The 14,692-nt window shown below is 38.4% G+C and overlaps 1 protein-coding gene across 1 annotated transcript in view; it reads left to right on the plus strand.

Moving 5' to 3' along the window:
- LOC107706379 (insulin receptor-like) overlaps positions 1 to 14,692 on the plus strand; it is an 82,163-nt gene that overhangs the window by 61,597 nt on the left and 5,874 nt on the right. The window contains exons 3-16 of the mRNA XM_016510076.1: positions 1,165 to 1,486; positions 5,722 to 5,861; positions 6,447 to 6,591; positions 6,698 to 6,912; positions 6,998 to 7,124; positions 7,469 to 7,719; positions 8,575 to 8,742; positions 8,874 to 9,072; positions 12,154 to 12,437; positions 12,532 to 12,671; positions 13,194 to 13,353; positions 13,849 to 13,951; positions 14,046 to 14,113; positions 14,340 to 14,569. Of these exons, the coding sequence (XP_016365562.1) occupies positions 1,165 to 1,486; positions 5,722 to 5,861; positions 6,447 to 6,591; positions 6,698 to 6,912; positions 6,998 to 7,124; positions 7,469 to 7,719; positions 8,575 to 8,742; positions 8,874 to 9,072; positions 12,154 to 12,437; positions 12,532 to 12,671; positions 13,194 to 13,353; positions 13,849 to 13,951; positions 14,046 to 14,113; positions 14,340 to 14,569 (2,552 nt within the window). The remainder of the gene's footprint in view (positions 1 to 1,164; positions 1,487 to 5,721; positions 5,862 to 6,446; positions 6,592 to 6,697; positions 6,913 to 6,997; positions 7,125 to 7,468; positions 7,720 to 8,574; positions 8,743 to 8,873; positions 9,073 to 12,153; positions 12,438 to 12,531; positions 12,672 to 13,193; positions 13,354 to 13,848; positions 13,952 to 14,045; positions 14,114 to 14,339; positions 14,570 to 14,692) is intronic.

Raw genomic sequence — 14,692 nt, forward strand, 5'->3', positions numbered from 1 at the left:
TATATATATATATATATATATATATAAAGAGTTTGACGTAGTTTGAAGTTTTGGCTTTTAAAGTACTTTGCCTGCAAGAGTTCCATGTAAATATGTTTTCTGTTCTTTATACAAACTGACATCAACATTATTTTATGTAGTAATCAAAAACAGACCACAGATGCTGTCCAATATTATGTTGTAAAATAGGAATATTGCTTGAGCCTGCTGAATTACACATTTAAATATGTGTATGCTTGCAGTCAATTTTTTTTCTTAGCATATTTTAAATTGAGTACATTTCTGAAAAAAGGAAGTGAAATTAAATAAAATACCTGATCATTGTGTATTGTGGTCTGGTGTTATTTTATCAACATCATTTATTATTGTTATTATTATTATTGCTGATAATAATCTATATTTCCTGTAAGATTTAATTTAAAGCAATCTAATTTAAAGAAATCTTTCTTTAGCATTTTATTCATTTGCCACAAGAATACAATTTTTTTTATAAAAATTTTTTGCACTTGTATGTATGTATGTATGTATGTATGTATGTATGTGTGTGTGTGTGTATATATATATATATATATTTCTTTTGATTCAATATTATGCTGTAAAATAGGAATATTGCTTGAGCCTGCTGAATTACACATTTAAATATGTGTATGCTTGCAGTCAATTTTTTTTCTTAGCATATTTTAAATTGAGTACATTTCTGAAAAAAGGAAGTGAAATTAATTAAATAAAATGATCATTGTGTATTGTGGTCTGGTGTTATTTTATCAACATCATTTATTATTGTTATTATTATTATTGCTGATAATAATCTATATTTCCTGTAAGATTTAATTTAAAGCAATCTAATTTAAAGAAATCTTTCTTTAGCATCTTTTATTCATTTGCCACAAGAATACAATTTTTTTTATAAAAAATGTTTGCACTTGTATGTATGTATGTATGTATGTATGTATGTATGTGTGTGTGTGTGTATATATATATATATATATTTCTTTTGATTTTCCCTATAGAAATGAATGGTCAAGTGTGGTATCCTGTTTTTTGCAATAAGCCACACCCCCCTCTATATGAATAGAAGTCACTGTGGATGAGAAGCATCTGTTCTTTCTCTAAAAAAAATTTTCTTTGAATATAACCTCTCTCTCTCTCTCTCTCTCTCAACAGTGTGCCCATCGTCATGCAAGCACCGCGCCTGCACTAAAGACAACCAGTGCTGCCACGGCCAGTGTCTGGGCGGCTGCTTGGAGCCCAACTCGTCAAACAAATGTGTGGCCTGCCGCAACTACATGCACAATAACGTCTGCGTTGACAAGTGCCCAGCTGGTTTCTACACCTTTAAGGGCTGGCGCTGCGTCAGCTTCAGCTTTTGCCAGGAACTTCACAACAAGTGTAAGCAGAGCAAAGGTGACTGCCACGAATACGTCATCCACAACAGTGCCTGCATCCCAGAGTGCCCTTCTGGGTACACCACTATGAACTCCACTACGTAAGTAACCCGCTACTTGTACGCTCTCTACTCAGTGTACATGCATAAATACTAGTGCACATGTCCCCAAGTGTTTTAAAGGGTACTTCACATGCTACACATGTGCGTCAGGACCCATAAAAGCTCAATCTTTCGTGTATGAAATGTGACCTGTTAAGAGTGAGGTTGTCTGGGTCACTGGACCACTTTATGCCTCATTTAGACTTCAGACTTGAAAATGGAATAGATGGACTAGCCACTTGACTTTTCCTCTTGTATTTACATGAGAAACATGATTTTTATGCTTTTCATATGCTCAAACAGCACCAAGGACTCAATGTTGTTTATATGAACTGGTAAGCTGTCCATTGCTACTAAAAAAAAAACTGGGTTGGTTGTATAGCTGGTTTAAACTGGTCTAGCTAGTCTCCCAGTCTGAAAAATTTTAAAAATCCCTAAAACCAGCAGGCCAGACAAGTCTGACCAGGCTGAGAGACCTGCTAAGACCAGCAAAACAGCTTAGGCCGGTTTAAGTCATTTTTTCAGCATCCTTCCTGTTTGTCTCATTCATGGAACAGGAACAAGAAGTGAAGAAAAGTACTGAACTGCAAAGATGGCTTAGAGCGATCAGGGCTGTGCTGACCTCAATCGACTGTCTGAGTGCACAAAGGATAAAGAGCGAGTGAGAGAGTGTGTCAGAAAGCGAACGTTGTATGTTAATGAGAGGAGGTGTGTGAGTTTTAAAGCAGCGCTGCCTGCCGCTGTCCTAGTGTGAGGCTTGGCAGTGCTGTTTGTGCCCATTTAAAGAAGGTCTGAGCAGGAATTGGACGACTACAACAGACCACTAACCTCTGTTTTACAGAGCTTTTCAGAACAAAGTTTTGTATTGTTTGTTTGTCTGTAGTGGAAATATAGGATAACCAATGTCTCATAGCTTTATTCCCTCTCACGCTATTTCTATACACACATGCGTTTCTGTATGCAGAAGGATTGACGATTGTTCACATAAATGGTTTTTGTCACATTCTCAAAATGATTTTTAGTCTCTTTGGTCCATTCTCTTTGTTTAAATGGGAAACGCGTTTTAGCAACTATCCAGAGTTTGATATGAAGAGCAGCAGACAGGAAAAAATGTAGTGCTGTTCAGACATTATGGGATATGATTTTTACATTTTTTTTAAAAGTCTTTCGTGCTTACCAGGGCTGCATTTATTTGATCAAAATGAGAAAACTTCTTATTACATTTTAATTACAATTTTATTACAGTTATTACAATTTAAAATAACTGTTTTCTGTTCAATGTATTTTGAAATATAATTTATTCCTGTGATGGCAAAGCTGAGTTTTCAGCATCATTACTCCAGTCTTCAATGTCACATTTTCCTTCAGAAATTATTCTAATATACTTTTACTTTTACTTTTTACTTTTAGTCATTTAGCAGACGCTTTTATCCAAAGCGACTTACAAATAAGAAAATATATGATAATATATAATATGATATAATATATATAATATATCATATATAATATGCTGAGTTGATGCTCAAGAAATATTTCTTATAGTGCTGAGAGGTTTGGAACTCTCTCGGAATGCATGTACAACAGTTAGCGGAAGCTAGAGATTACGGTTTATTTTAAATATGGATATTTTTCTTAGACAAACGCATCGATTCACTTCAGGAGGCCTTTATTAACCCCCTGGAGCAATGTGGAGCACTTTTTATGATGGATGGATGCACTTTATTTTGCTTCAAAATCTCGACGACCATTCACTGCCATTATAAATCTTGGAAGAGCCAGGACATTTTTTTATCTAACTCCGGTTGTATTCGTCTGAAAGAAGAAAGTCATATATACCTAGGATGGCTTAAGGGTGAGTAAATCATGGGGTGATTTTCATTTTTGGGTGAACTATCCCTTTAACTTTTGAATGGTAGTGTGTTCAAAAGTTGAATGAAATGTCCATTTTATGCTGTAAGAGCCCTCCAAAACAATATCGGGCACTGGTGAAACATCTCCTGTAAAAATAGTGATTGCATTTGCTTGCAAAACATTTTAGTTTGATTATTTTTGTCCATAGAGTGAATAGGAATCTTCCATGATTTATTTTGTTTGCACCTTTGAGCTAAAACTTTTTTTTCTTACACAGAAATGAAAATTTGATCATTTTTAACTCACCCTCAAGTCACTTCAAACCATCTAATAGTTTATTCTACTGAGGAACTTAAAAATGTGTAATGTCTGAGCTGTTTTTGTCCAAAATGCAACAACACAAAATGGTGAGTCATACTGTCAGTCAGCAGAAAGCATAAGCACCATAAATGTTTCAGGAAATTAGTCCTTAAGACTCTTTCACTATATTCCAAGTCTTCTGAAGCCATACTATAGGTTTGTTTGTGTAACAGACTATATTTTGTGTGTAATGAGTTTCTCAGCGCAACTATTACATGGCTTCAAATGCTGTATGAACCACTTTTATGGTACTTTAATTTTTGGAGCTTGACAGTCTGAATCACCATCCCGTTTTGTTAAAGGTCCCCTGAAGTGCCTTGAAACACGCAGCATTATTCTATGTGGTGACGTAATTTCAACTGAAACAGGAAGACAGGGCGGGACATATCGAGCAGCCCTGCCCCTTTTTAAATTAGCCAATAACGTTTTTTATATCTGCACGGGTCAGAGCCGTTGAGCTCGGTAAAGCCGCATTTGACAGCCACAATCTAATAGATTACCCGTGCCATTCACTGTACAGGAAATACTACACTGTGAACAAAGCGACCGATCTCAGCCGCAGCTTCAGCGTCTATTTATAGTGCAGGGGGCGGGCTCTTCGGCTTCTAGAGAGCGTTTGATTGGTCAGATTGGTCGTTGAGCCGTTTTGGCGGAAGTGACGAACTAAAAGCTTTGAATGCTTATATCTTCTAAATGCGAATTTTGTCAATGTTTTGGAGCACACTGCCTTATAGATAACCTTAAGACTAACATATTGATACTAACACCCAAAAAACTTTAATTTTGATTTCATGGGGACTTTAAATCTAAAAAGCAGACCTAAAATTTACTTTTGTGTTTATTTGAATTTAAAAAATCATGTGGTTGAAGAAAAATTAACGAAGAGTAAATAATGACAGAAATGACCCTGTAATGCATGTTCTGCCAGATAGGACACTCCTTTTTTCGGTTACGCTTTTTCTTTCCCTCTTTCTCATGATACTCTTGCTGCCCCCGTGCCAGTATGACCCCTGGACTGGGCACTGTGGGTGCACTGTGGGAATTCAGACAGCAGACACACAAATCAAAGAGGCTGGACAGACACAGCGCAGTGGTCAGGCCTCTCGCATCGTGCTGCCGCCCTCGGTTATAGTCTCAGCATGCTAGCCAGCCTCCATTGAGATACCAGGAGTTTCGACATCCTGGTCTCATCAACTTGTCTCTGTCTGTCAGCTGCATAGACAGGGAGCGCCGTCTGGCCACTGACAGATAAATAACTCTTGAGTTGCATCCCTGCCGCAGGGAGACATGGCATACTGGACTCTGATGTGTCTGCAATACAGATTTCACCCACGCTCCAACTTCCCTTCAGATTAGCTGGATAAACCGCAGCACATTCTGTCCTTTTTGGCAGGTACCATAAAAGAGTATCATTTCGCAAAACACCGTGATGACCCATTCAAGGAATATACTTGTGCTTTACCCGATAGGTGGTTTGTGCACATTCGTGGCACGGCTTCACATCTGGTATCATGCTGTGACACTATTATAATTAAGACTTTTGGCATGGAAACCACGCCTCCATATCCTTTATTTTGCTTGTGGATTCACATTTTTATTGCGGTTGTTGTACAAATATGCGTAGTGTAGTTTCACAGGAAATAGTGGCACGGAAAGCATCCTGCACAGAAGACAAACAGTTCCTCAGTCAGGCCTGACGTATATGCAAAAACAATCAGTGATTAAGTTGTGCCTCTGGCACGTCTGAGAGGACGTCTCATTCATCCTTGATTGCACCCTCGGCCTGCCTTGCAAGGTCACCCGTGCTCCCGCTCCCAGCGCTAACACTTTGCGCAACAGGATCCACGTCCTTGACACAAACAATCGGTTATTGTCGTAATACTGCAAATTTGCTTAAATGTCAACGAGAATAGAAACTCCATCATATCTGCATTTCTTTGTTTCCGTGTTGTTCACAGCACTTGTGGATGAATGAATTTTGTTTGTTGTGTGGCTTTGTGTACATGTGACTCTGTGTTCTGCAGGTTGAACTGCACCCCTTGCGCTGGCCTCTGTCCCAAAGTGTGCATGGGGCTGAAGACAGTAGACTCAGTCACTGCTGCGCAGGCTCTGAGAGGATGCACTGTGATCAACGGCAGTTTGGTCATCAACATCCGCGGAGGGAGTAAGAACAAACAAACTCTTTAATACAATTTCTCCTCTTTGTGCAAGCGTAGAAGGACGTCTTTAGCGCTCTGGAATTCATGGTTCTGATTGGTTAATCAGCATTCTGCAAATGTTTTTGTATAATGACGACTAAACTATATAATTGGCTTTTGTCTGTGGCAGCCATTGCTCATACTATTGACACTATTGCTCATATAAATACACACACACTCTCATACACATACACAAAATTTTCTGTTTTCATTGATATTTAATTATAATCTGTCAATTATTCTAGAGTATGATATATATATATATACACACAATAATAATAATATTATTATTATTATTATTATAATTATTACAATATTATAATTATTAATTTGTAAGTCATTCAGGTGTATAATAATATTAATATAGTAATTAATTATATCATACATTTTGCACCTTGGGTGTGCATTCACTTCCAATAATTCAATGGTTCGCCATTAGTTATTTCTTATGTAATCAATCACAGAAACACATACAATCGTATGTACATTCAACAGAGTGCAGGTTTTCAAAAATTCCGATTTTAAACTTGCTCTCCATCCCTCCCTGTTAGATAACATAGCCGCAGAGCTGGAAGCTAACTTGGGACAGCTGGAGGAGATCACCGGCTACCTGACAGTACGACACTCATACGCCCTAGTCTCTCTATCTTTCCTTCGCAAACTCCGAATCATCCATGGAGAGACACAGGAAGTCGGGTATGAGTCTTGTCATAGGATTTGTCAAACCTAATAATCCCATGTCATCTATATATTCCCTCCTCTTCCCTTGTCCTCACTCGTGTGCTGTATTCTTTCCCATCAGGAATTATTCCTTCTATGCCCTCGATAACCAGAACCTGCGTCAGCTGTGGGACTGGACCAAACACAACCTGACCATCAAGCAGGGTCGCATGTTTTTCCATCATAATTCAAAACTCTGCATGTCAGAGATCCGGAAGATGGAGGAGGTGACAGGCACTAAGAACCGGCAAGCAAAGAATGACATTGTCTCAAAGACCAATGGAGATCAGGCTTCATGTGAGGAGGACATAGTGTTGCATTTCAGTTATGCTCGTGCTCTTTCTGAATAAATCTGAATGCATTTTTGTTCCTATTTCATTAGGTGAGAGCCAGGTTTTGAAGTTCACACAGATTCGCACGCTTTCTGACAAGATCATAATTAAATGGGAACCTTTCTGGCCACCAGATTTTCGAGACCTCCTGGGATTCATGGTTTTATACAAAGAGGCGTAAGTGACTTGACTTTTTATACCTTAATCAATCTAGACCGTTTGTTTACTGTGTTTTGAATGAGACTGTGAGGGATAGAAGTACTGTCCAAAATCCAGAGCATTTTGCCCACTGGAAACTTCTAAGTGAAGTCTATATTTTGTGTTTTGCCAACTTAATGGTCCATTCCAAGTTAAATGGACTGTACTTCCGCTTCGTTTTCATTTTCACCGTATTCAAAACGTCATCTACCCTGACTCTAAGGTCCATTTTATTGCTGTTCTTAGTTTGTAGTTTGAGTACATTGCAATAAAGTGATGATTTCTGTGTAAGGATTTGTTGACATTTCTCTCTGCTCCTCTAGGCCATATAAGAACGTGACTGAGTTTGATGGTCAGGACGCATGTGGCTCTAACAGCTGGGTCATAGCAGATGTAGACCCTCCGCCTCGTGCCACAGATGGAAAGGAACAGCAGGAGCCCGGGTACCTCATCCTCCCTCTGAAGCCGTGGACACAGTACGCCATCATGGTCAAAACCCAGCTCTCCGCTTCTGATGAACACCAAGTCCACGGAGCAAAGAGCGAAATCATCTATGTCCGCACCAATGCTACCAGTAAGAGCTTCAGAAGCAGTGTCTTGGGAAGATTATGAAGTTTTTTTTTGCGACTCCTTATACTGTCAAGCAAAATGAAACTTTGAAAATATGATTAGCTTTCCAAAAGTGGGGAGGACAAACCTAGAAATTTACAAAGTTGGGATAGTCGGTTCTTTGTATGCCCTTGCTCAAAACATCCATTTACTCTCTTAGAGCTTTGAATTTGAATTCTGATTTTGAATGCGTAATCTCTTCACCAAACCTGCTTAAAACTGAATTGAGTAATTTCTGAAGTTGTTTTCTGATTCCAGTTGCAGTGTTTATCGTGTAGGCTTGGCATGAGAGCAATAAAAGAGGTCAAAGGCTGGTAAAATAGGTTGCTGATGACTTTCAACAGTGTGAAATCACTCAGCAGTGTGCAGCATGACAGGCCGTGATTTAGGAGAAAAAACTAATGTGGTTTGGTTTCAGTGCTGCCAGGTGTCTGTCTGGCTTCCTTTTGAGCTTGTTTTGCCTTTTCTTCCTGATAAACCACATAACCCTTCACTAAGCTGAGAACATTGTTTCGGCAGCTGGTTGGCAAGGGCTGAAAGTAGTGCTTCTCTTTTCTTTTTTTCTTTTTTTCTTTTTTCTTCTGGTTTGGTCAACGGTTGGGATCGCATGCTGTGATATCGATGGTGCCCCTCCACTTCTTCCTTTTTAGCTGGAAACTGTCATTATTCTTCTTGTCTCATTGGTGACCCAGTTTGACAATGTGGTCTAGCCAGAATTGAGTTTAATCTACTGTTCTACTAGTCTACTTTTTTGGCTTTGATTTCATTTAAAATCATTCATGGTTTTTCCATATACCTATGTGTGCTTTTTGTTTTTTAGAACCCTCTGTGCCCCTGGACCCCATATCCTCATCGAACTCCTCATCTCAGATCATTCTGAAGTGGAAGCCCCCTAACGATCCAAATGGAAACATCACACACTACCTGGTCTTCTGCCAGCAGCAACCAGAGGCCAGCGAGCTCTATAAGTTTGATTACTGTCAGAAAGGTTAGAAAACATACAAGAATATAACATAGAACAAACACATTAGCGTTCAAAAGTATAGGGTTGGTAAGACTTGGACTATTATCTGTAATTATGCCAGAACAAAGTCTGAGCCTTGTGTTTCTGTTGTTCAGGTATGAAGCTGCCCACCAGAGCCCCCACACAAGTGGACAGTGAAGAGGAACAGAAGTGGAACCAAACCGAAGAGCAGGGCCAAGATAGCCGCTGCTGTGCTTGCCCCAAAACGGAGAAACAGCTGAGGAAAGAGGCAGAGGAGACAGAGTACCGCAAAACCTTCGAGAACTACCTCCATAATGAAGTCTTTGAGCTCAGGTAAACTTTCTGCTTCCTCGTTTAACTAGTGTAGATTAGAACAGCAAAGTGACACAGAGTAGTAAAAAATGGTTTTCTATGAAAAAAAATAGATTTTACTATTTTTGCACTCAATATATAGCATAGCATATATTATAGGGACTTTTTCATGTATAAACAATATATGGCACAATTATTCTTAACTTTTTCATATAGAGACAATATTTTTCATATATTACAGTCTTTTTAGATAGGCAATATATGGCATGCATAATAGAAACTGTATTTTAAGGGCAATATATAGCACACATTTTATAGGCTTTTTCCATATATAGGCAATATATTGCATACATTTATATAATTTTTTTCATATATAAATAATATCACACAGTCATATACACTGTAATATAAAGACTATATAGCATGCTGCACATTATATACACTTTCATATAAAGGCAATATATATAGCATAGATGCATTCTGTAGACTCATTCATCTATAAACAGTATATTGCATATATTATATAAACATTTTTCATATGTAGACAATTTATAGCATACATAACATACACTCTTTCATTTATAGGCAATATATAGCATACATTATATAGACTTTTTGCATATATAGTCAATATATATCATACATTAGGTCATTTTATTTGCATATAGTCAGTTTTCACATTGTTTCAAGGAGAGCATTGTGCAGGATTTATTAACAAATTGATCAATTATCAAAATAGTTCTTAGTTAGTCCTAGTGAAAAGGGTTCAGAAACATTCGAAGACTCTTGAGATGCAGCTGTCAGATTCTTCACCTGATATGACCCTCTAAGTGGAGATTCTCAAGTGGTTCATGGTGTTCATCTATTTTCTTCAGAGTTCTAAGCTCAGGGTTGAATGTCTTAGCAGTGGTCACTCTGGGTTGTTTTTGACTCCACCAAGACCTTGAGTATGTGTTTTTGTTCGTTTCCACTGTCTTTGTGTATCTTTGGCCTTCAGAAGCTCACAGCTGGCTTTAAAGATCCTGTTCCACTCCTACACACACATGCACGCTCCCACGTACACACAAACGTTCTCTCAAACCTTGTACAGGCTTTAATTTAGTGTAATCTTTTTTTGGGGGGGAAGATGTTGTCTGCTTTGTGGTAGTGATAGACAATGTTGACAACGACTACCACGACGCATTCAGAGGAAGTGCAGACTCCTACACAGACTGTGTGTCTCGATACCCTAAATATTATAGTTGTCTTGCAGCTGGTCTGCACATTTTATTCACAGTGATTTTATGGACTATAAAAAGTATTCAGTTCATTTTATTTAGATGTTAATATATGGTTTTACTTAAAAATGATTTTATCTTCGGAAATGCTTTGGTACTTAAAGCACACCAAAAGCGCTGAATCCTCCTGTCCTGAGCGCTTATATTTGAGGAAATAACTGAAGACTGTGGTGCTCTGGTAGTGGTTTACCACTGGAATAGTTAAAACCAACCACATGAAATGCTCCTCTGCTCCCTCTAGTGGTGGTGTGAGTAATGAACACAATGAACTGGAATTTTGTGGCTTGTAATTCATGTTTGGTAGTGTTGTACTCCTTAAAGGGGTCATATGATGCGGCGTTATGCAAATCTTCCCACATTGTCACGTAGACATGTGGGGGCGTGTTAGAACGAGCCGTTTAAGGTAGGCGTGGTTGACTCTTTACTTTTTAAAGAATATCTCTTTGGATTTGAGACTTTAGTCTTTGCAACTTTACAGATCTTCTTTATGCACCAAGAGCTTGTAACACTCCAAAGAGAAAAGAAAAATTTTAATCGCATCATATGACCCCTTTAAAAGATGACCAAAATAACCTTTAGCAAATATACACATTTAGACTTTGTCTTCTGGTATAATGGGTCAAATACATCAACGTTCAGTCTGGGGTCAGTAATATTTAATAGTGTTTTTGAAAGAAGTCTCTTTTGCACACCAAGGCTACATTAAATTTTGATCAAAAAGTAATACTGTGTACAATTTAAAATAACTATTTTCTGTTTTCAGAATGGTATTTATTCCTGTGACAGCAAAGCTGAATTTTCAGTTCCAGTTAAATTTTCCTTCCGAATCATTCTACTGTACTGATTTGGTGCTCAAAAACATAACTTTTTTGCAAGGAGCCATGGACTCTTTGAGAAATATATAATTCATAATAATAGCATTTATTGGAAATAGAAAACTTTTTGTAACATTATAAATGTTTTAGTTGATCAGTTTACTGTGTCCTTGCTGAATTTAAGTATAATAAAAAAAATTATTATAATAATAATAATTTTAAAAAATTCTTCCTGACCCCAAACGTCTGAATGGCAGTGTGTATTGATATGTCGTCTTGCGCTACACAGATTTTTGTCCAGTCGAATTCCCTTTAGAATGTGAATGTTTTCACAAACAACCTGCTTCAACAGGAAATGTCAGCAGAAGGAAAACTGCACTCAAGCGAAGTTGCTAATGTTTGAATTTGTTCAAAGTTGTTGAATGAATAGTCACTTTAAGTCTCCATATATTTCCTAAACCGTAATTTGCCACGCTTTTATGTAATTATACAGTAATTTGTGGTCTGTATTCAATAATGGAAGCCATTTTCCTTCTGAGGAGCTGGAGTGAAGCTACGTTAGTCACAGAGCCAAAGAAAGAACACGTCATGAGGCATATGTCATATCCCTTTTGATTTTTCCCATGTTGCTTTGAAGAGTTGAAGCTTGTGACGCGAGCATCTGTTTAGCGCAGGTGACCATTTGATTAATGGACTAAATAAGTGCTACAACATATAGAACTGCCATTTAAATGTTTGCTTTGCCGCAGTCAATCAGATTGTTTGATCTTTGAGTGAGGCTGCATAAATTACATGCATTATTGCATGACTCTCATCAGCTGGTATCACAACATATGCACACGTTTTCAACATCCACAACCATTTGGATGTATTATAAAGGTCTGATCACACCAAAAAGCACTCCAGTCATTCACATGTACTAATGCAAGATACAAACCATCTTAAAATACAACCTGTATAGGAACCTAAGTCTAGACTAAGTGCCTCTTTGCGTGTTTCTGTGTCTCTAGGACATCACGACAGCGCAGATCTCTGGTGGGCATTGCCAACAGGACCTCTTCTCGTCTTTTCACTACACCTTCTTCACTGCCCAATGGCTCTGCCACTCGTAGCCCAGAGGAGGAAGCAGAGGCCAATAAGATTTCCCTGATTGTTCAGGCCAAGGAGTCGACGGTTATCTCCAATCTGCGCCATTTCACCAGCTACCAGATAGAAATCCATGCCTGCAACCATGAGACTGACCCCTCTCGCTGCAGTATGGCGGCCTACGTCAGCGCCCGCACCATGCCTGAAGGTATGGGATTGTTATTTTATGACGCATTATTATTTTATATATTGTAGCTATTATTAATAACTTTAACTTGTAACCTTTACTTTGTTTCTTATAGAAAAAGCAGATGACATTGTGGGGCCGATAACCTGTGAGGTGTCTGAGTACTCCGTACACATCAGGTGGATGGAGCCTAAGGCCCCTAACGGCATGATTATTCTCTATGAAGTCCATTATAAGAGACTGGGAGATACAGAGGTGAGATGTTACATGAGACGGAGATCGAAGCCTGTATTCTTTCCAGGCTCTCTGCTCCCATGAATGCTGGCTGCACTTTTAATCTGATTTTTATCAATCCTGTCGAAATCAACATGTGCTAGCTCCAAATCAGCAAGCTATTTTAGCATCATTGCGTCAGCTGTGTATTTCTGTAACCATGGAGAAATCCAGCCAGAGACAGTGGAAATGTTCCTAATGTTGTTTTTGCTTTGGATAAACAAGGTTTGATTATATAAAGGCTAATAATTGTTGTAAGTAAGACAAAACATGATGGTTTTGCACTTAGTGGCACATGCACCTGTTTACGTTGATGGATTTGAAACACTCTGTTGTAACTGTTTATGCTGACATCTGGCAGTTTCATTAAAGTCTGATGAGTGATATTTGGATGTATTAGTGTGAGGTGGACTTTAAAAACATGATAAAAGCCAAGACTTTGCCACTGGCTAATGGACGTCTTCAGCTGTATGGGTTGTCTAACTGCATGCCTTTATGTCTTAGGAGCTGCACCATTGCGTATCCAGGAAGAATTATATTGCAGACGGAGGCTGCAAGCTGAGAGTGGTGCATCCTGGGAACTATACAGTGCGGATCAGAGCCACCTCTCTGGCAGGCAATGGATCATGGACAGAGCCAACACACTTCTATGTGCAAGACCTACGTAAGACGCTATTACACACACACACACACACACACAGCTTGTCTATAATGCTTATGAATATCACATTTTCAGTTTTGAAATTGTGCATAAGACCCACATAACTAAATCACACACTGATATAATGGTGCAAAGTTTCAACCTCTAGGTTTTTATTAGGGGGGAAAAAAATGTCAAAATGTTACATTTTAATTTGGAAGCCCTAAGATCCCATGGATTATATATTTTTTTAAACCGTAAAATTGGTTTTGTTGTTGTTGTTGTTTATTGGTCATTTTGTGTTTTAATTATTTATTTATTATATATTATTTTTTAATTCCTTGGCATTTTAAGGCTTTCTATAACATATTGGTGAATTATTATCAGTGTATGGATACTTACTATTTTTATTTACTTTTGTTTATTATTATTTGCTCCATTGTGTCCTGCACCTGTTACCAGACTTGGTTTGGATATGCACACTTTTTCAAATTTTTTCTATTGTGTGTATGTGAACAGGTGTGGACCCATCCAACATGCTGAAGATTGCGATGGGTCCTGTGATCTGTGTCTTTCTACTCATCGCGATGGGAGGTGTGGGCTTTTTCATGTTCAAGAAAAAGTAAGTGTTTCTCTTGTGAATATCCTTAAAACCAATGCAGAAAACTGATCTTAATGAGGTGTATGGATTTAATTTTGTTTGTTCATCTGACCAGACAAACAGAAGGTCCGACTGGGCGACTTTATACCTCTCCAAATCCAGAGTATTTCAGCCCAGATGAGGGTGAGCAACTTTCGTTTACCATTTCATGCGCTTAATGACCTCTGACAGAAAATGCTGTGGTCGATGCACATTTAATTTTGTTTTAATAGAACCAGAGTTGATCACATTAACAGTGTTATCGATTTAGAACGATTATCACATTTAAAATGACTTTCTCTTCTGTCTGAAATCTGTTCCATCTCAAATATGGGACTGTGTGTCATGCACATCTGTTGTGTTTGTGCAGTGTATGAGCCAGACGAGTGGGAGGTGCCTCGTGAAAAGATTACTCTGTTGCGAGAGTTAGGCCAGGGATCTTTTGGCATGGTGTATGAGGGCATAGGAAAGGACATAGTTAAAGGTGAGCCGCAGACCTGTGTCGCGGTGAAGACGGTTAACGAGTCGGCCAGCCTCAGAGAGAGGATTGAGTTCCTCAACGAAGCTTCTGTGATGAAGGCATTCAGCTGCCACCATGTGGTAAGACATGTCTCTACATGTCAGGCTTCCTGTCCTGCATGTTTTGTAGTTAGACTCGGTGTTATTTTAGTATTATTTATATACTATTTATTAATATTTGGAATTAGCTTTTTGTTTTTATAT

The sequence above is a fragment of the Sinocyclocheilus rhinocerous genome, unplaced genomic scaffold, assembly GCF_001515625.1.
Source record: "Sinocyclocheilus rhinocerous isolate Xijiao unplaced genomic scaffold, SAMN03320098_v1.1 scaffold444, whole genome shotgun sequence".
In the NCBI taxonomy this organism is placed as follows: domain Eukaryota; kingdom Metazoa; phylum Chordata; class Actinopteri; order Cypriniformes; family Cyprinidae; genus Sinocyclocheilus; species Sinocyclocheilus rhinocerous.